Below are 21794 nucleotides of genomic sequence, written 5' to 3'. Positions count from 1 at the left end.
AGGCTATTTGAAAATAGCAGATCTACAAGCTCACAACGCGTCGCATCGCGACGCGTTGAGAGCTTGTAGATCGGCTATTTTCAAATATTTAGTACTTTTACTTTTGGTACTTTAAGTACATTTTGATGCCAATACTTTTGTACTTTTACTCAAGTAATATTTTGATTCTGGACTTTTACTTGTAACAGAGTATTTTTATTTTGCAGTATTGGTACTTTTACTTAAGTAAAGAATTTGAGTACTTTTTCCACCACTGCTACAAGGCGACAAGGCTACAAGCCTACAAGGCTACAAGCTTACAAGGCGTCACTTTGTGACGCCTTGTAAGCTTGTAGATCTGCTATTTCTGCTTTTTGGGCGGTGAAACCGCCCCTATAAGTGAGGTTTGGATATTTGTACAACAAATCCTGCGCTGTGATTGGCCAAAAATGTACCCCACCTAACCCTGCACCGTGATTGGCCAATCACAGTCTATTCAGGACTGTGATTGGCCAGTGTCACATGACACATGTGCATAGCCCTATATAAGAAACCATAACTTTAAAAAAAACATAAATGTGTTTTTTTTAAGTTATGGTTTCTTCCATCATAAAGAGTGTTTCAATAAATGTATTTATTGTTTGTACATGATTGGTTGACTCCATTCAGTATTGTGATTAGCTAGCAAGACACCGCCCACTTCACACAGGGTGTGATTTTTTCAAATGTATAGAATTATTAAATATGTCAATAATTTCTATGTATATCTAAGTTATTTGTCATATCTGGCCTGTGCCTGTAATTTTTGGAGTGGTGCCAACCACTCCTACATTTGACCGTGTGTGAGTGTCTGTCCATCCGTATGTTTGCGGACGGCCTCAACATGTTTGTGTCTGGCCTCAACAGCTGCAGCTGATTGCAACACAAAGATGCAACCAGTTACACTAATTAAACACAAACAGGAGTGCAACACATGTTCTGTATTTTGCATTCATATGTTCCAATGTTCAATGTCAAGCACACAATTAAATCGTAAATCGCAATTATTTGAGTGACAATTAATCGTCAACTTAAAATTTGTAATCTCGTGACAGCCCTAGGCGGCGGCGGCTCGCTCCACTGCGGCGGCGCGTCCAACGGCTACGTCACGTACAACCCGGCGCTCGTCAACAACATCAAGACGGAGCCGGTGGGGGCTCTGGAGCGCCCCCTGGTGGCCACGCAGCAGCAGAGCGGCAGCGGCGGCGGCTACGTGGCCGAGAACACGGTAAGCCTGAGCCCCAGCACCACCCTGGAGCAGATGGACTTCAGCGCCGTCATGTCGTCGGCCTGTCAGGTCCAGAACCAGCCCGCTACGCTCCACCACCCCGCCTCCTCGGCCACCCTCTTCCTCCAGGCTCCGCCCCCCCACCAGACCGCCGCCGGACAGCCCTCGCAGACCAACGGCCCCGAGGTGGGCCAGGAGGCCCAGGGCGAGGCCCAGGCCTACATGGGCCTGTCCGCCGTGCAGCAGCACGCCACGGACTCTCCTACGATCGCCAACGGAGGAGGTAAGGAAGTTAAGAATTAATTTGATTAATTTGATTGATTTTCAATTAATTGAGGAAAAAATACGTTTATTTTTTTATTTTTTTGGCTAGTGAAAGTTACAGGTATGGTGTGTGTGATATCAAATGTGAGCTTACCAAAATCACAGTAATCCTTAATCATATTCAAGGGTGAAATGAGACAGACTCTATAGTGCGTAGCAAAACATCCTGAAGGGGCCGCTCACTTGGTAGCGGCGGACATCTTGGGGGGTCATAAACAGCTTGACTTAACATTGACTCTTACCCCTCAATATGTCTGCAGTTACTATGCCACGCCCCCCCGCCCCCCCCGTGGTGACGACACGTTGCCGAGCACTGCTGAGGGGAGGTGTGTCTGTGTCCAGCTGATGCTCGTTGATGCTCGTTAATGTTATATACATCAAAGCAATTATGTTTCCGCACTCATTTTCGGTTTCGGACAAGAATTTTCCTTTCGGTCCTAAAAAAAACGCCGCTTATCAATTCATCGATTAATCCAGGGGTCTTCAACGTTTTCAGGCCAAGGACCCCCTAGCTGAGAGAGAGAGAGATGAAGCAGGGACACCCTCTATATCGTTTAAAATTGTGTTTCAGATTAAACTGTTTTTTTTTACCTGGTCTGCTCTTTTTCCCCCTCTACACCTCTTTGCCAAAAATTGCCGATCTTCAAGCTTGTAGATATGCTATTTTTGGCTAAAGTTCTCCTCAGAAAAGAGATGTTAGGGTTCAAGTGGTTAAGGTAAAAAGAAATCATATCACACAAAGATTTGGCGGACCCCCTGTAGTAACTCTGAGGACCCCCTAGGGGTCCCGGACCCCCTGTTGAAGACCCCTGGATTAATCGATCGATAAGGTTATCAACTATCAATTAATGAATGAATCGCTACTTTGCGTCCCTAGGAGGAGGAGACTCGCACGCCACGCACCTCCACCAGGCGGGCGGGGAGCAGCAGCAGCAGCAGCAGGCCCTGAGGAACGGGCAGCAGGGAGGAGCGCTGGCGGTGCCCTCGTTCCCTATGGCGCCTAACCCACAGCAGGAGGACCACCAGCACTCAGCCAGCACCAGGGCCCACGTGGTGGGAGACGTAGCGGGGCTAGAGAAGGCCTCCTCCGACAACGGAGCGGAGCTGCTCCTCAAGGCCGACCCGCACAACAAGGCCTATGCGGCCGTCATGGACGGCGAGCACTACCTGCAGCCTGCAGACGACAGCGCGGGAGGAGGAGAAGGAGGAGGAGGAGGAGGAGGTGGTGGTGGTGGTCGAGGGGGAGGAGGAGGAGGCGGAGCAACAGTGGGAGGAGGGGACGGCGAGATTCTCTGTAACGGCGTGGGCTTGCCGGTGGTCAACGGCTCGGTGGCGGCTCATAGTCCTCAGTCCATGGCCGCGGTGGCAGAGGGGGCGGGGCTCTACAGCAACGCTCTGCAGCCCCAGCAGGGGGCGGTGGGGGGGGTCTCCGCCGCCACCGCGGCGGCGGCGGCAGCGGCAGTAGGGGGCGCCAGCATCAGCCTGGAGGGTTTCGAGGCCTCGTTCGGGAGCCAGTTCTCGGACCTCATCAACGACTTCATCTCGGTGGAGGGGTCCGGGGGAGGGGTGGGGGCGGCCGTCAACGGCGTGCTGATGCCCCAGGAGGCGACCGGCGGCGGCGAGGAGCAGGGGGTCGGCGCGGGGGCGAGCGCCCTGCAGGGCGCCGAGGTGCAGCAAGGGGCGCTGGGGCTGCTGCAGGACACCGGCCGGCTGTTTGGGGTGACGGACTACTCCCCGGAATGGTCCTATCCCGAGGTTAGTAGAGCAACTGTTATATTTCATTTTCGTAACCCAATGGCTCACAAACCTTTTTAATTTTCAAGGACCCCCCGTGACTCTGAGAGTTACCGACCCGTACGGGTCCATTTGGAACCCCCTCAAGGAACCCTGAGAGTCCATGTACCCCACTTTGAGAACCACTGAGTGTGGATGTACGGTATACTAGAATCAGGACGTTACTTTATTTTTTGTGTCTGGAAGGAGCTTACATTTTTTTTTCTCAAATGTCTGCACCTACAGAGAAGATTATATGAATTATTAGTAATTTCCTTGTTATGACATCAATTCCTTCAGGTGGAATGAGGGAGGTTTTGTGTTGGATTGTCTGCCTATGACATTACTACACATACTAGACACTAGACATGAATACGTTAGCCTCGTATTTCTATTACGTAGGCAAGTCAGGAAGTGACAACACTGGTCCCACCCCCCGGCCCCCCTCCCCACTGACCAATCAGAAGCCGCGATTTGTTTTCTCCCGTTTTTGCACGGACATAGGAGGCTTTCCAGACTGTGAAGCGAAGTGAGAAAAAAAAACTCAGAACGTAGCAATCAGTCTAGATCCCCAGGCTATGAATACATGGCCTTACAGGACACGAGTAGAAAAGTCGAACGTCCCTTTCTCTGTACGTTCTCTAGTCTAGTTAGTACAGTCAGTCAGTATGTGCCTTATGAACAGACAGTATAGGTGCTCTCTCCATCTTCGGTAGGAAAGTAGATGCTGTGTAGCTTGGAGATAGTTTGCTCATTGGCACAACGTATACAGCGGAGACGTTACTAACTGCTGCTGCGCTGACTGACAGCTTAATTAGAGACAGCACGATGTTTCTTCTTCTTCTTCCTCTTTCGGTTAATTCCCATCGGGGGTCGCCACAGCGGATCATCAGTTTCCATCTGTTTCCATCTGTTTATGTTTCTCTTCATCTTCCTCTGTCACTCCAGCCACCTGCATGTCCTCCTCTTTGGCCTTTTCTCCTCTTACCTCCATCTTCAGCATCCTTCTCCCAATGTACCCCTCATCCTTCCTTCCTCAGGCAATGTCCAAACCATCTCAACCTCGTCTCTCTTGCTTTATCCCCAAACCTTCCAACCTGGGCTGTCCCTCTAAAGGCAAGGCAAGGCAGTTTTATTTGTATAGCACATTTCAACAACAAGGCAATTCAATGTGCTTTACACAGAACATCAAGCAAAGGAAACACAATTATACAATAAAAAATAACAGATACAGTTACAGAAGTTGCAGAAGAGGGGAAAAAAAGAAAAGTAACTCAATCAAAGGCAGCGGCAAACGGAAAGGTCTTTAGTTGTGTTTTTAAATAAATAAGAGTGGCAGCAGACCTGTTTTCTGGGAGTTTGTTTGGTGCATAAAAACTAAATGGACACACTGTGATTGGCCAGTCTTCGCTTTGACTGGTAGTTCTGCCTTGGTGCCTTGGCAAATGCCAGGATGGAACTCATTGTCTCCCCTGTACATAGCAATACAGTCCAGCTCCTAGCAGGGACCCCCCTGAGTCTATACATTTATGGAAGGATGATTGTTATTGCTTAAACATGTAACTTTATAATTTTGTGGGACATCATATGCTATAATATAAAAAGTTACGTAGTGCTGCTTTAATCCTCTCGTCTCATAACGTTTTCTACAGAGGTGCACTGTACATTCTACGCTTTATTTTGCACAGAAGCACACACACCCTTTATTCTAACATTGCCTACACATTTACAGTACACTAGTAACTTAGAAACTCCAATTGTATTGAACAAATATGCTACCAAAGTGAACAAATCTAACACACAGTTTGAAGATGTGATTGGAGTCAGTGTAGAGTAGAAGGCCGTCCTCTGGAGACGTTCCTATATGCCTCGTCTCAGTGAAGAGATGGATGGAAGAGATGGAACTGTGGAAAAAACGGCCCACTGCAATTAGAACTGCAGACTCACTCCCAACTTGCCCTGGCCTTGACAACCTTGCAGGCTTATGCAAAGGCTAAAATGTAGTTAGATAGCATGTTATGTAGACAGATGCCAGGTCGTTTGTAGACTTGAAATCCTATAGTGTATAGTTTCAATGTATAGATTGTTGTTTTTTGATATACTGTTAAGACTGATGATAGGTTCTTGGTTATGATCCTAGATTACTATTTCTGTGCATTTGATGTATTACCTCGTGTTTTCTTGCTTTAATGCAAAAGCAAAAGCTTTCGCAAAAGCAAAAATGTTCTTAGACTGTTTACACGTCAAAAGATAACCAAGGTGCAGCATACAAATCATTACATCCCTAAGAACTCTCTTTCGGTTCAAAGAGTTGCAGAAGGTAAACTAGTCTTCATCTCTGGATCAATAAGCCATTACATTTTGGGGGGCTATCCTTTATTGCTCTTCCAAAAACAGTTCAAAAGACATGTCATCAAAGAGATAACACAACGTGTATGCGTATGTGTACAGGTGTGCGTGTGTGCGTGCCTGCGCGTTCGTGCGTGAGTGCGTGCCACAAGGAGGTCCAGATTCTAGAAGTATAGGTTGTGTTTTTGATTTGTACATGGACCAGGCTTTACTTAGAATCACAACAAACATTGGGTACAGATGTAGACTCTGCATACTTATATATACAGTATTTACATGCATATACATATTTGGAAGCCTGGGCATGACAAAGAGCAAAGCCAAACAACTTGCTAAATATTGCTCTGTTTCAGCTGTTATAGGCAGCTTGGCTGTGTGGAGGAGAAGGTCGCTATGTGTACCCTTAGGTGTCCATGAACTGTCTAACCCTGCAGTGTTGATTTTGACAGCAAATTTTGATTTAGTTTTAGTCATAGTCTTTTGAATAAAATTCTGCTTAGTTTCAGTCATATTTTAGTCATCTGAAATGTTTACTTTTAGTCTAGCTTTAGTTGACTAAATATCATAAGATTTTAGTCGACTTTTTTTGGGGGGGGGCGGGCTGTGATGGCATGCCGAAAATAGCCGATCTACAAGCTCACAACGCGTCGCGCTGCGACGCAACTATTTTCGGTCTGTGACACCCGTGCGCACCCATGATGACTTCTACTGGATCTATTCTCCACTAGACCCTCCCAAACATTTTAGTCTAGTTTTTATTTGTTGACGAAATTGTCAGTATATTTAGTCATAGTTTTAGTCATCATTGCTTTGTTTTTATTTCGTTTTTATTTAGTTTTCGTCAGTGAAAAAAGGTAGTCGACCAACATTTTTCGTCATAGTTTTCGACGAAATCAACACTGTAACCCTGTTATATTTGTTTACCTGTAAATTTATATTAATTTGTGGATTCAAATAAATAATTAAATGTGTGTGTGTGTGTGTGTGTGTGTGTGTGTGTGTGTGTGTGTGTGTGTGTGTGTGTGTGTGTGTGTGTGTGTGTGTGTGTGTGTGTGTGTGTGTGTGTGTGTGTGTGTGTGTGTGTGTGTGTGTGTGTGTGTGTGTGTGTGTGTTCCAGGGTGGGGTCAAGGTGCTGATCACAGGGCCGTGGCTGGAGTCCAGCAGTGAGTACAGCTGTCTGTTTGACCACATCAGCGTCCCTGCTGCCCTCATCCAGCCTGGAGTTCTGCGGTGCTACTGTCCAGGTAAAAAGCCTCAACCACTTCATCAGTGATCCCCAACCCCCAGGGGGGTCCCCCACATGTGTTTGGGGGGGTCTCCAGATGACAGTGAAGTGACAATTTAAAGGCATATTTCACTGGGGTTTTTTTCAACAATTACCCAGGACAGTTTTTAAAAAGCTGTGTGTGTGTGTATGTTTGCAGCCCATGACACCGGCCTGGTGATGCTGCAGGTAGCCATGGGCGGAGAGGTCATCTCTTCTTCTGTGGTGTTCGAATACAAGGCACGCGACCTTCCTGCCCTGCCTTCCTCACAACACGACTGGCTGTCTCTGGATGGTGAGTACTTTCTTGTGTGTGTGTGTGCATGTGTGTGTGCGACCAGTCATTTCTTCTGGCCCCACAAACTAAGGCTAAAGACCAGGGGAGGACAGATCATTTTCCGCTGTCGCGCCCAAACTGTGGAACGATCTTCCACCCCCATGTTACATTACAGTCATTTAGCAGACGCTTTTTTTATCCAAAGCGTATGTTAGAGCGTCTAACATGCCTGTGTTTAAATCACGTTTGAAAACTCATCTCCTTGGCTTTTGATGATTCAGACTGAGAGTTGCTGTTTCCGTTATAGGCAATGTGACTGTGTTGCACCCTCTATGAGTTGTTTTTCCCCTGTCTATTGTTTATTGTTTTACTCTTTTATATTTGTTTACTGAGTGTACAGCACTTTGGTTCAATGCTGTTGTTTTAAATGTGCTCTATAAATAAAGTGGATTGGATTGGATTGGATTGGAAATATTAGTCCCAAGCGAGCTAAGGCCCGACCTGGAGGCAAGTTTAGCCACTGGCCCCAGGTTGAAATAACATCCAATAACAGCCATCAGATCAGTGGCTTTGATAGCTCACTGCATTAGGATGTTGATCATGGGTTCGAATCCCGTCGCAGGCGTACTTTTACTCATTTATTTCAAAGCATGTCCGACAAAATTGACTTGATTGAATATTGATCGATTGAATACTTTTGCAAAAAGTACAGATGTACATTTATACAATAGTGATATAACACAAAATCCTTTTGTGAGGTTAAGGTTTGGGTTAGGCATAAAGGTTAGGATTAAGGTTGGGTTCAGCCATAAGTTGCAAAAACGCAACAAAGCAGTTGCACACAAGGAAGAAAAATAAGGAACTTGTCAATTACAGCGACCACTGGCCAATCACAGCGTGTCTTCGCTAAGCTGCCTTGGGAACCGTTTGGTCGCTCTAAAGGCCTTTGCAGACAGGGTGCGATCGGTCAATCAGTTTTTACCGCATGCAAAAAGACACACGAATCGAACTGGGTTCGATTGGAGAAAAAAAAACGCACCGCCACAGCCACTTGCCGCACGGCAAATTCGGAGCCGGTGTGCATGAGGTCATAGAGAACCATGTGTTCTTTAAAAAAATGATATTGTCTGTTTTTTCTGTGCGAAAAATCGCACCGTGTCTGCAAAGGCCTTATGTGTGTGTGTATGTGCAGTTTTGGTAGAAGTACTCGCATTGTTTACTTCAGTGATTGTCAACCTTTTTCATTACAAGGACCCCCAGTTTGAAATGCATTACTGTAGGCCACAGCACAGACCCCCATATGATACCATTTTGTATCTCTGGGACTCCAGTCTACACTGTAAAATCCTCCTGTTAACCCTCCCATTGTGTTAGGGGGTTTTTTTACCCGTTTTCAAGTTTGACACACATTTCTTTATTGGAACGAGGCTTCATGATATCCTGAGAAATAGCCATTTTAACGCAACAAAAATTTTCATCATCATTTTAATTAATTCTGATGGTCTCAAAATTTTTTTTGACACTTGTGGTGTTAGGGTCCGAAATGACCCGGCAAAGAAGTGTGGCTCAATTCCCCCCCAAATTGTCAATATTCAATGTTTACATGTTTGAGAGTGAGAGAGACTTATCCTCAATTAGCATTTGCTATCAGGAGTAAAATAAAGTTTGAGTTTATGAAAAATAAATGACTTTTTACCTTCTATGGTATACGGGTCATTTCGGACCCTAACACCACTAGTGTCACTATTTTTTATATTTTTAACATCTTCTAAAGTTAAAAAACGAAAACATGTATTTTTTTTTTTTTTTTTGGAAGTGTGTTCTAATTATTATTCTTAATTATTCTATTATAGCTAGATAACATCATTATCCATTGCCTTCATTATAGGAAATTTAAAGAGTGAATTTTAACATTTTTATAATAGAAAACGAGATATATTGAAAGATGAAACCCTAGCCCTAACCCAACATAATATTTTAAAAAGTGTTTACATGGATATGAATTCATTACAAGTCAGCTATGAGGTGGGAGAAAAGAAATAATGAAAAGAAATATTTTTTTTGTATTTTGGGCTGATTTAAATCACGGGTCACCGTTAACACCACAAGTGGATGCAGTTTTCTAACACAATGCAAGGGTTAATGTAACTCTGAGGCAAAAGAACTTTGGTTCTAGAAATGGTTCCGTTCTAGATTCTTGGAACATTGGTGCTTGCACGGAACCATGCAGGCCGCGAACCAGCCCGCATTTCAACCAGTTTTAAGCTGAACTATCGTAAATGGGAGCATAACTGAATGGTTAGAGAGCCTGCCTGGGGAGCAAGAGTCCCCGATCTCTGCCCCAAGATCGATTCCAGGCCTGGCGAGCAATGCGTCAAAAGAATCCATTTCGCAGGGGAAATTCAATTGTCAATGGCAGTTACAGTTTCCCTTTTCCTTTTGTAATGATAGTGACGCGCCCACTTTGGTTCCCAGTTCAGGCCGAGAAAAAACAAGTATGTTTTGGTTCCAGTTCCAAGCCAACTTTTAGGGTTCTGAACTGAAGGGTTCTGAACAAATTAGGCCTTTTCTAACAGTTGGAGCTGCCAGGACGTACTTGCTCTGTATGATCTTCTCTCATATCGAGTACTGTTTCACACATTGGTCTGACTTGCACAGATGTGACGATACTCAAGCCCCTAGAACAGCTATAAGAGAGCCAGAAAGGTGTTTGATTAAAAAAAAACATCACTGCAGCATCCTAAAAATATATAGTTTTATAACTGGAAGCTCTTTAAACAGGCATGTGCTGTGTATAAAACTTTACATGGTTTATGCCCGTCTCCTAATGGAGGAATTTATAAAACGGAATCCCGACACGGATTGTGAGCTGCAGTCTAGACGCACAGCCTTTGCGCAAAATTCCTTTTCAGTTCAAGGAAGCGCAATTTGTAACAATCTACCCACTAACATAAGAGAGTGTCCAACCTTTACATCTTTTAATGTCCAATTAAAAGGATGGATCATGGACAATCAAAACATCATCAAAACACCATCATTCAACATTTTTGAATAGGCTTAAATGTTGTATTTTTTATTTATTTTTTAGGTTAGAGTCTCTGGTATTTTAGGTCTAAACTAGGCCTATTTTACTGTTGCTTTTTTCTATTCTGTTTGTACCCTTTTAGTAATGTTTATATGTTCTCTTTTTGTAATGTTGCTTGTTTTCTTTATAGGACTAAGGATGGAAATGAGCATTCTTGCTAAATCCGGCGTATTGCATTGTATGTGTGGTATTCATTAATATGTGCTGTCCCTCCCAAATAAACGTATAAAAACGTATGTGTGTGTGTGACGTGTGTGCGTGCGTATGTGCCTGCGTGCGTTCGTTCGTCCATGCGTGTGTCTGTTTGCGTCAGTGTTGTGTTTGGCTGTGTTTAGTATCAGTGTGTCGGTGTGCATGCACCACACGTATTGACTGTATTTTTCTCCCCAGGACATTTTGAACCACAAGTTGTCTTGCAAAGCCTTTACTTTGAATATTGGCTTTTGCAAAAGCGGTGCCGCTGAGTGTCAATCTGATTACCCTGAGTCTCTCTAAATGTCAGAGAAAATGCGTGTCTCTCTCGCTATCTATCCTGTGGTATTTAACATGATCATAGTCTTGAGCTAATCTACTGCTGCTGATAAACTAGACGGAGAGGTACTTCATGTCCTTGCCGGTATTGTAGTGGCTTGTTTACCGTGATGTAAGAAGTTCTCACATGTTTTACTTAAGTACTTGTGTGTTGTCGCTTTAACATGTTCATGTTCAGCACCACGAGGAGTGGACAGCTCCTAGTGATGGAAGAAGTAGCCTACTCACATTTTTTACTTGAGTAAAAGTATCAATACTGGAATGTAGATATACTCTGTAAAAATCCTGTATTCAAAATGACCTTGAGTAAAAGTGCAAAAGTGTTGGCATCACAAAGTACAAAAAGTAAAAGTACTCATTGTGCAGAATGTATGTCCCCATTTCACAAGTTCAAAATGTTTTTAAAATATTTCGAAAATAGCACAAGTATAGCCTAAGTATACAGTATACATAGGGTTGAAGTCGTTGTAATAATAAAGTCTACAAAGTAACTATAGTTAAAGTTTTCAAATAACTGAGTAAAAGTACAATATTTTCCTCTGAGATGTAATGGAGTAGAAGTAACAGTATTGAAAATTGGAAATACTCCAGTAAAGTAAAAATGTCTCAAAAGTGCACTTAAGTACAGTACTTGAGTAGATGTACTTAGTTACTTTACACCACTGTCTGTGTGTGGGAAATAAATTGACTATGCCGGTGGTTCTCAAACTTTTTCACATCACGTCAAAGACCCCCCAGTATGTATTTGGCCGCAGACCCCCATCTGAAAATATTTTGTGCCAGGAGGGGACCCCCATAAAAGATGTGTTGCTAAAATGTAAAAAAAAAGACTTTTTAAAAATAGTTCATCTTCAAGCTCAAGACGTGTCACAACATGTTGCGAACTTGTAAATCGGGCTATTTTCAAACAGCTAATATATAGGTTTAAAGTGTTTAAACTGATTTTGATGCTATTAACTCGTTTTGCTGGTTGGGGACCCTCCTCCTCAAGGACCCGTGGGGGTCACCGCCTCACCGGACCCCACTTTGAGAACCACTAGGATAGGATTATAATGCTACAATGATTTTGCTCTGACTTTTCTGACAGACAGTGAGAATAATGTTGTCTCTGCTGCCATGCTTGTTTTTTATTGAAAACCTGAGCTGAATTATCAATCTTTCTTCAATTCAGGAGGTTTGATGCAAAAAAAATTGGGTGGGTGGTGGGGTGGGGAGGGTTGTTGTTGCAGATGTATATACAGCAACCTCTCTGCACAGAAAACTGGCTCTATATCTACACACACTACAGTATAATGTCCTGGGTTAGTCCATGGTCGCCCCCGTCTCTCTCTCTCTCTCTCTCTCTCTCTCTCTCTCTCTCTCTCTCTCTCTCTCTCTCTCTCTCTCTCTCTCTCTCTCTCTCTCTCTCTCTCTCTCTGTCTCTCTCTCTCTCTGTGTGTTGCGCAATGCGACAATGCGGCTACAACACTAGACATGTGCAGAGAGCTCTGTGCTCTGCGGAGCGGAACGCAAGGACACTGTGGCAATGGCATTATGGCACAGAAACACGCACGCAGTGTGCGTGTGTGTGTGTGTGTGTGTGTGTGTGTGTGTGTGTGTGTGTGTGTGTGTGTGTGTGTGTGTGTGTGTGTGTGTGTGTGTGTGTGTGTGTGTGTGTGTGTGTGTGTGTGTGTGTGTGTGTGTGTGTGTGTGTGTGTGTGTGTGTGTGTGGACTTTGGTCTTGCGCTCTGATGTGCTTTATGTTTTGTTCTGGATCCCGGGTTGTTCTTTTGTTGGACACATAAAGCAGCACAAGTACATAAAAAAGAAAGAAGAAAAAAACCTTAAACCGTGTGTCATTTTGTGGAGATATAAAATATAAAATGAGAGAGATTTGAGAGAGAGAGTGAGTGACGCCTCGATAATAATGCAACATGTATTCTGTCTCTCTCTTTAATTGATTGAATACTTTATTAACAGTTTACATAAAATATATTTACAGAAAGTACAGTTCTATACAAAAGGAGGCTAAAAGGATTTAAACCCAAGCAAGCACTATAAGGCTTGTTTGTTTCCATTGGGGTCCTGCATGTGTATTCGATTAATCGAAACATTGTATCACTGTATTGCTTTTGTATCGATGACGACCCGACCAGAGCCACCTGCGGCTCAGTGTGGCGCTGGATTTAAAGACTAGACTAGATGTGTTAGACTGAGCTAATATAATGGAGGAGAAACCTTACCCCGCCCCCCCCCCCTCTCTCTCTCTCTCTCTCTCTCTCTCTCTCTCTCTCTCTCTCTCTCTCTCTCTGTGTGTGTGTGTGTGTGTGTGTGTGTGTGTGTGTGTGTGTGTGTGTGTGTGTGTGTGTGTGTGTGTGTGTGTGTGTGTGTGTGTGTGTGTGTGTGTGTGTGTGTGTGTGTGTGTGTGTGTGTGTGTGTGTCTGTCTCGCGCTCGCTCGCTCTCTCTCTCTCTCTCTCTCTCTCTCTCTCTCTCTCTCTCTCTCTCTCTCTCTCTCTCTCTCTCTCTCTCTCTCTCTCTCTCTCCCCGTGTCTTTTCTCGTCACTTTGTTCTGTATTTTTTTGCTCTAATAGCTCAATGCATGAAGCAACTCAAACTATAACAGCGATCAGCGGGTTGTTGAACTGAAGCCAGAATAAAACAAAGACTCAGAGCGCCAGACAGGCAGAGAGAAAGAAAGAAAGAAACTCGTGGTTTTGGGGTGCGTAAAAAAAAAGCGCTTTTCTATTTTCGCTTTCTACGAATCGCTACGAATAAAACACACTGTGTATTCTTCGGTTGGTTTTCTCGTGGCTTTGTGTTGTTTTTGTTGCTAAATTGTTTCGTTGGTTTGGTTGAGAGATGCGCGGTGATATAAGTCTGGAATCTAAGTGTCTATTGTTTGTCTCTCGACACATTGTGTCCAGTGAGTTTGTAGCCAGTTGTTGTTGTTGTTGTGAGGATCGCGTGATCGAATATTTTGTCGAGTAAAAAAACTTGGGGTTTAGAATTCGGCTGTGAGCCACTATAGTAAGCTATTAGTCTGCATCGATTTTCTGAAGAAAAAAAAAACGTATGCAACAAATACAAAAACAACAGGCTTATTATATTAACATTGTTTGGCGCGCTAGATAATGTCTCAGAGACAAAAGAAAAACTCTTTAGACATAAAAAATGTAGGCTATTCTATTTGTGTTCTTTGTGTTTTCGTATTTATTTCGTGTATTTGTTTGCTGGTGTGTAAATGAACGATGCACCTCCTGCTTTATGGTGGTTTTACACCGTAGCCTTTGTGTGTGTCGCTTTAACGTGTTCATGTTCAGCACCACGAGGAGTGGACAGCTCCCTGCCTACTCCGATTTTTTACTTAAGTAAAAGTATCAAAACCCTATTGTAGAAATACTCTGTTACAAGTACATGATCGGTATTCAAAATTGATTTGAGTAAAAGTTCAAAAGTATTGGCATCAAAATGTACTTAAAGTATCAAAAGTAAAAGTACTCATTATGCAGAATGTCCCATTTCACGAGTTTTCAAATTTATAAAATGTATAAAAATCTTCATCTACATCTAAACGTATAAAAATCTACAATCTACAACGCCTCGCTTTGCGACGCGTTATAAGCTTGTATAGATAGGCTATTTTCAAAGGATTTTTGCCAAGGTATACTATATATTGGTTTTGTAATCAAGATCTACAAAGTAACTTGTAACTAAAGTTTTCAAATAATTATAGTGGAATAAAAGTACAGTAGGCCTATTTCTATTTGCCTTTGCGATGTAGTGGAGTAGAAGTAAAAGTATTGAAAATTGGAAGTACTCCAGTAAAGTAAAAAAATACCTCAAAATTGTACTTAAGTACAGTACTTACAGCTACACAGACCTCGATCTGGGCTTACTGTTCAGCCCACTCACTGCTGGGATTCATTCATTTAATTAATTTAGATGGGTGACTGGCTTTATATGTTAGAAAATTGAGCACTTACTTTTTTAGGCCAATATATCAGCAACAAGTTTCGCCATGTGATCTGATCTAGTTATATGGTTGAGAAGTTTGTAAAATATTGTAAAATATCATGATTAATAAAGGGATATTTCACTTTTAATGCCTGGGGTAGTTTTGACACCTACTTGGGCTTTTTTTGAGCACCCCAGACAGTTTTTGAGTTTCTTGATTCAGTATTTAGATATTTGATATTCATTTTAGCAGACACGCCCCCTTCCTATACAAACCCATTGTAACTTCAAACTCCATTTTAACCATGTTAGATTAATTGAAAACACCCATCTTTGGTTCTGGTGACTGATATATTGTCCTTCTAATACGTGAGGATTGTTTTCATTTTCCAAAAAAAAGTACAAAAACAAATATGAAAAACGTTATTGAAAAAACACGGCCCCCTCACATATTAGTATTAGACGGACAATATCAGTCACCAGAACCAATGAAGGGTGTTTTCAATTAATCTAACATGGTTAAAATGGAGTTTGAAGTTACAATGGGTTTGTATAGGAAGGCGGCGTGTCTGTTGAAATTAATATCAAATATCTAAATACTCAATCAAGCAACTTCAAAACTGTCTGGGGTGTTCACATATAGCCTGAGTAGATGTTAAAATGACCCCAACATGTTTGAAAGTGAAATATCCCTTTAACCTTAAAAAAGAACAACAACAATGCAGAGCTGAGGGACCATGTGCTGGCAAGAAATTAGTTCCATGGGAACAGTTAAGAGTGGGCTGTGTGATTGAACAAGTCCCAAGCTGATGTTGTTTTACATGGACTGAATAACTGTGTGTGTGTGTGTGTGTGTGTGTGTGTGTGTGTGTGCGTGTGCGTGTGCGTGTGCGTGTGCCTATGCCTGTGCCTGTGCGTGTGCCTGTGCGTGTGTGTGCGTGTGTGTGTGCGCGTGTGTGTGTGTGTGTGTGTGTGTGTAGTGGTGGAAGAAGAACTAACAACATTTATTTAAGTAGAAGTATCAATACCACAATGTAGAAATACTCTGTTACAAGTAAAAGTCTGTTATTCAAAGTTTACTTGAGTACTTTACTGAAATACTCCAGTAAAGTAAAACATACCTCACAATTTTACTTACTTTACAACACTTACTATATTATTTTTTCCCCCACTATTTATACCCCCACACTTTATTTAGACATTGAGTAAGACCATTTGTAAAAAAAAAGTTTGGGGACAACATTTTCCCTCTTGTGCACGACTAGACAATGGACCACGTGCTGCTGCAGTTTATCTGTGCTTATACAGGCCAAGTGAACCTCCCCTGGTGGCAATTCATTATACTGAGTGCCAGTGGATTTGAATTCTCATATTCATTCAAATACTTTTTAGTCATTGTTTTAACCACAAAGGCCACTAAACTGATTGCACTTTTCACTCTTCAAGTCGACACGTAGTGGAGAGTTGTACGATGGGAGGACACCAGTGGTGTAAAGTAACTAAGTACATTTATTCAAGTACTGAACTTAAGGAAAATGTTGAGGTATTTTTACTTTTAGTGGAGTATTTCCAATTTTCAATAGTTTTACTTCTACTCCACTACACCTCAGAGGCAAATATTGTACTTTTACTCCACTACATTTATTTGAAAACTTTAGTTACTAGTTACTTTTCAGATATAAATTATGATATTATGAGACATACACTAACCACTTTAGCCCTATTTTATACCTAGGCTATTTGAAAATAGCAGATCTACAAGCTCACAACGCGTCGCGGCGCGACGCGTTGTGAGCTTGTAGATCGGCTAGTTGTGAGCTTGTAGATTGGCTATTTTCAAACATTCTAGTACTTTTACTTTTAGTACTTTAGTATATTTGATGCCAATACTTTTGTACTTTTACTCAAGTAACATTTTGAACACAGACCTTTTACTTGTAACAGTATTTTTATTTTGTGGTATTGCTACTTTTACTTCAGTAAAATATCTGAGTACTTTTTCCACCACTGTATAGGACACTTACATAGCCTACACCTTGTTTACCTGGTATGTTTATCTTCTATTTATTGACTAGAGCTGCTCTGCTTATTTTCCGATTTCACGCTTGTTTGAGTCGCTCTGGCTAAGAGGAGCGTCTGCTATAAATTCCTAAATTGTAATTGTAATCTTACTGACCAGTTTGTTGATTTGAATATATATTTGTTTACACCGTTGGATTGGCGTGTTTTGCAGGTGATACACTGAGATGGACAACAGAATTGAAAAAGACGCAAAACAAAGAAAAATATGCTCACAGTACACTCCTTAACAAAGAGAGTTCATGAATACTTGTCCATAAACGTTATATCTTTCATACTAGGATAAAAAAAAGTGATTCATTTGTTGTAGTGTTTTATACTGGGATTTGGATGGAGCTCAAAATAAAGAATTTCAGAAGATGCTGGTTTTGGGTTCACTGAAAACATTAGCAAGTTTAAAAATGAACATATTTGTTTAGACGTCTCAGAGAGAACTTGTTGCTTGAACCCATTCAAACCGGGAACCTATCTGTGTAACCACTTTATCCATATTTTATACTTTGGCTATTCAAAAATAGCAGATATACAAGCTCATATGAACTTGCGCGCTATGAACTTGAAATCTTGAACATTTGTGCAAATATTTGAATATACATATATTTTTAAAGGGAACATATTTGACTAAAATCTTTGCTTCTGGGGGTCCCTATTACAAACTATTTTGAAATGGGGTGGTCGGCAGCCAAATACATATCATTTTGGAGGTCCTTGACATGAAAACGTTTGAGAACCACTGATATCGTTTTTTTTTTTAAACGGTTAGGATTTAGAAGACATTTGTACATATTCAAATACATATTCAAAGATTTGCAAAAATGTTCATGATTTTTCAAAAATAGCAGATCTACAGCCGCGCTATGAGCTTGTATATCTGCTATTTTTGAATAGCCAAAGAAATCTAAAAAGACAGAGATGCGTTCCTGGATTGAAATGGGTCAAATGACACTTAATCTATCACCATAGTTCATTGGGCTGAATGAACTACAATGCACTTGCAAACACCGAGTCGCTCAGATAATGAAGGTTCAACTTGACTTGGTAGCTCATTTTGTTGTTTGTTTCCAAGACAAAATCGTGAGTGTGTTACTAAATCTCTGTAGATGTGTAAACAAGAGAAATCAGCCAAGTGACAAATTGTTTTATTAACTATCATGAAATACGAGCGCCACGGTTATGGAGATCCATCCTGAAATACACTCACTCTAACTAAACAAGTACGGGTGTAAATTGTCCACCCTAAAGAGTAGAAAAAAACAAGCTCCAGGTAGCAAATCACTGCTGTCTGGCAGAAACCTTGTATAATTGAACCTCCATAATTCAACTTTTTCATTTTTTCCCCCGTAAATGAATGCACTACTTTGTTGTACAAGAGTGTCATGCAAAAGTAGTGAATATAGCCATGTGAGCTTGTAGATCTGCTATTTTTGCTATCTTAATAAAAGATTAAGTGGTTAAGTGTGGGTTGTATAATATATATATTGAACCAATGAAAAGTATTAACAAGATCTTGTGACTAAATAATAGCTACACTGGATCCATTGGAACAAATATTCCTTTTTCCATTCCCTTAAAAGTAACAGTTTTGGACATAAAAGGTTTACACCCGACAGCGACGAAATGTTGAATTACCTCTGCTTTTTCCCCCTTTTTTTTAACACCATGTTTTTGGGCATTGGAGAGATGAATGTTGAGCTGGTGGCATATACCACCTTGCTGACTGTATAGACTTTGTCCCCCCCCGTTTGTTCAGATGGACTCCTCCGTCACATGACACAGAAGAGCCGGCCGTACTCCCTTCTAATTGGCCGTCCGAAAGGGGAGGAGCTGTTGTGACAGTGTTAGTGCTCCTCCCTCTTGGCTCATTTTGTAGCACATCAGAGAGAGGGGGAGAGAGAGAGAGAGAGAGAGAGAAAGAGAGAGAAATGGGGGGAGTGAGAAACAGGCAGAGAGAAATGATAGAGACTATAAGAGTGAGAGCGCAGCAGGTGGGATGACATAATGTACACTGCAGCAACACTGCAGCAACACTGAAACAAAGACACATGTTCATAACTAACCTGTCTAACCTTCACAAACATACCAAACTTTATAGAAACATGTCACACAGCAGTATGTTTCTCAAACTTTTTCGTGCCAAGGACCCCCCAAGTTGATATGTAGTATATTTGGCCACGGACCCCCTCCCCCCCCATCTGAAAATGTTTTGTGCCAGGGACCAGCCCTTAGAAGAGAAGATTTGAGTTAAAATATTATAATAAAAAAAAAAACTTGAGCCACGAGAATCACTGCAGAGCGAGTTATGTCCCGATAGGGACAGAATCGTAACTAATATCCCCCCCTTGTCAACATGTGCTATTTCGATTGATTGATTGATTGATTGATTGATTGATTGATTGATTGATTGATTTGAACAGAGCAATGTACACTGGAAAACATCAAAAGGATAGACACAAGAAAGCTAAAAGCTTATTTCCATCGTGGTCCCGTTGATCTTGGTGTGGGTGCGGGCGTGTGTGTGTGAGTATGTGTATGTGTATGTGTATGCGCGCATGTGTGTGTGTGTGTGTGTGTGTATTGTGTGTGCGTGTGGGGGGGGGGAGTCAGTCCCATATATCTCACGGCTCTGCATGTCCCTCTCCCTCCCTCTCTCTGTGTGTCCTACAGATACCCAGTTCAGGATGTCCATCCTGGAGCGCCTGGAGCAGATGGAGCAGAGGATGGCCGAGATAAACAACCAGAACCCCAGCTCAGAAACCATAGGGAGCAAGGGCGGAGGAGGAGGGGGTGTGGAGGGGGGAGGGGCCAGTGATCACCAGCCTCAGGTGAGCATATGTGTTCATTTTGTTTTAGTACATTATGCTACGTTCACACAGGCAGATACAAAGATACAGTCTACCGTTCATTGTCAATGGAAGCCGGCGACATGAAGATACTTAGATACGTCCGACGTTTTTAGCTGCTACGAAAGATGCAAAGATACGCAGCACTTGATGACGTCAACGACCGTGTTGAGCAACACAGATACAAAGCGATAGAGCGACAAATATGCGGTGCATTTTTGTATCTTTGTATATGCCCGTGTGAACGCATCATAAAAGTATTTTTGAAATAAATGTTTATTTTAGTCATCTGAAATGTTTTACTTTTAGTCTAGTTTTAGTTGACTAAATACCATAAAATGTTTGTCGACTAAATCTACAGTTGATTTAGTCAACTCAATTTCTTTGGGGGCGGGCAGTGATGCCATCGAAATGGCTAATTTGCACTTAGTTGCATGCCGAAAATAGCCGATCTACAAGCTCACAACGAGCTTGTAGATCAGCTATTTTCGGTCTGTGACACCCCCGCACACCCATGATGACTTGTCCTAGTTCTACTGGATCTCTTGTCCACTAGTCCCTCCCTAACATTTTAGTGTAGTTTTTATTTGTTGACGAAATTGTCAGTAAATTTAGTCTTAGTTTTAGTCATCATAGCTCAGTTTTTATTTAGTTTTCGTCATAGTTTTAGTCGACGAAATCAACACTGTTTGAAAGGCCGTGATATGGCATCGTACAGAGTAAATCTACATGGCAGAATTGATACTTTTACTTAAAGTAAAACATGTGAGTATACTTCTTCCATCACTGCAATGAAAGTCAATTTTCCAAACCTGAATACTTGATCCTTCCCATGCTTTGAAACGACAAGAGGAAACCTGCCCTGAGTATTTGTGCACCCATGTCATGTACTATAGCTCACGTCTAAAAATACACTGTGGAATAATTTGAGGGGCTTTTGAACGCTAGTTGGTTACACACACACACACACACACACACACACACACACACACACACACACACACACACACACACACACACACACACACACACACACACACACACACACACACACACACACACACACACACACACACACACACGCACACAGGTTTTAAATCCGTCCTTTGTTCCTCTCCCCCAGTGGTGTAAAGTAACTAAGTACATTTACTCAAGTACTGTACAGTACAATTTTGAGGTACTTTTACTTTACTGGAGTATTTCCAATTGTCTATACTTTTACTTCTAGGCTATTTGAAAATAGCCGATCTACAAGCTCACAACGCGTCGCACCGCGACGCATTGTGAGCTTGTAGATCTGCTATTTTCAAAAAATGTTGTACTTTTACTTTTGGTACTTTAAGTACATTTTGATGCCAATACTTTTGTACTTTTACTCAAGTAACATTTTGAACACAGGCCTTTTACTTGTAACAGAGTATTTTTTTATATTGTGGTATTGGTACTTTTACTTAAGTAAAATATCTGAGTTCTTCTTCCACCACTGACACGCACACGCACGCACGCACGCACGCACGCACGCACGCACGCAACGTGCACACTCACACACACACACACACACACACACACACACACACACACACACACACACACACACACACACACACACACACACAGAGGTTTTTTAAATCCGTCCTTTGTTCCTCCTCTCTCATCCCCATGCAGCTCTCCCCTGAGCAGGGTTCATTCGAGGGTCGTGTGGTGGTGGTGTGTGAGAAGATGATGTCCCAGCCGTGCTGGGTGTCGTCCAATCAGCTGGTCCACACCAAGAGCTCCCGGGGGATGACCTTGCTGCACCTGGCCGCGGCTCAGGGCTACGCCGGGCTCATTCAGACGCTCATTCGCTGGCGGTAAGTAGTGATGGGGTCGGTCGTTCATGATCGATTCGTTCAAAATAACTAGTTCATTCATTGCCGTGAACGTGAAATTGTTCATTTTGTTGTTGTTTGTTCACTGAAATTAACGTTTTTTTTCCCACCACTAGCGGCAAGAACACGCCAGTGTTGATTTCGACAGCAAATTTTGATTTAGTTTTAGTCATAGTCTTTTGAATACAATTCGGTTTAGTTTTCAGTCATATTTTAGTCACCTG

The 21794-nt window shown here is 42.2% G+C and overlaps 1 protein-coding gene across 1 annotated transcript in view; it reads left to right on the top strand.

Annotated features, from left to right (window-relative positions):
* The window catches only part of LOC308082983 (calmodulin-binding transcription activator 1-like), a gene marked incomplete at both ends in the record, with an annotated part of 131598 nt that overhangs the window by 94593 nt on the left and 15211 nt on the right, over positions 1-21794 (top strand). The window contains 6 exon segments of the mRNA XM_080425062.1: positions 1080-1529; positions 2448-3325; positions 6810-6936; positions 7117-7251; positions 19527-19684; positions 21368-21552. Coding sequence (XP_080281188.1) covers positions 1080-1529; positions 2448-3325; positions 6810-6936; positions 7117-7251; positions 19527-19684; positions 21368-21552 — 1933 coding nt within the window.

Source organism: Gymnoscopelus braueri (genome assembly GCF_963280865.1).
Source record: "Gymnoscopelus braueri genome assembly, chromosome: 3".
Taxonomy (NCBI): domain Eukaryota; kingdom Metazoa; phylum Chordata; class Actinopteri; order Myctophiformes; family Myctophidae; genus Gymnoscopelus; species Gymnoscopelus braueri.
The sequence above is the reverse complement of the archived record's forward strand: the minus strand, read 5'-3'. Positions and strand labels throughout refer to the sequence as shown.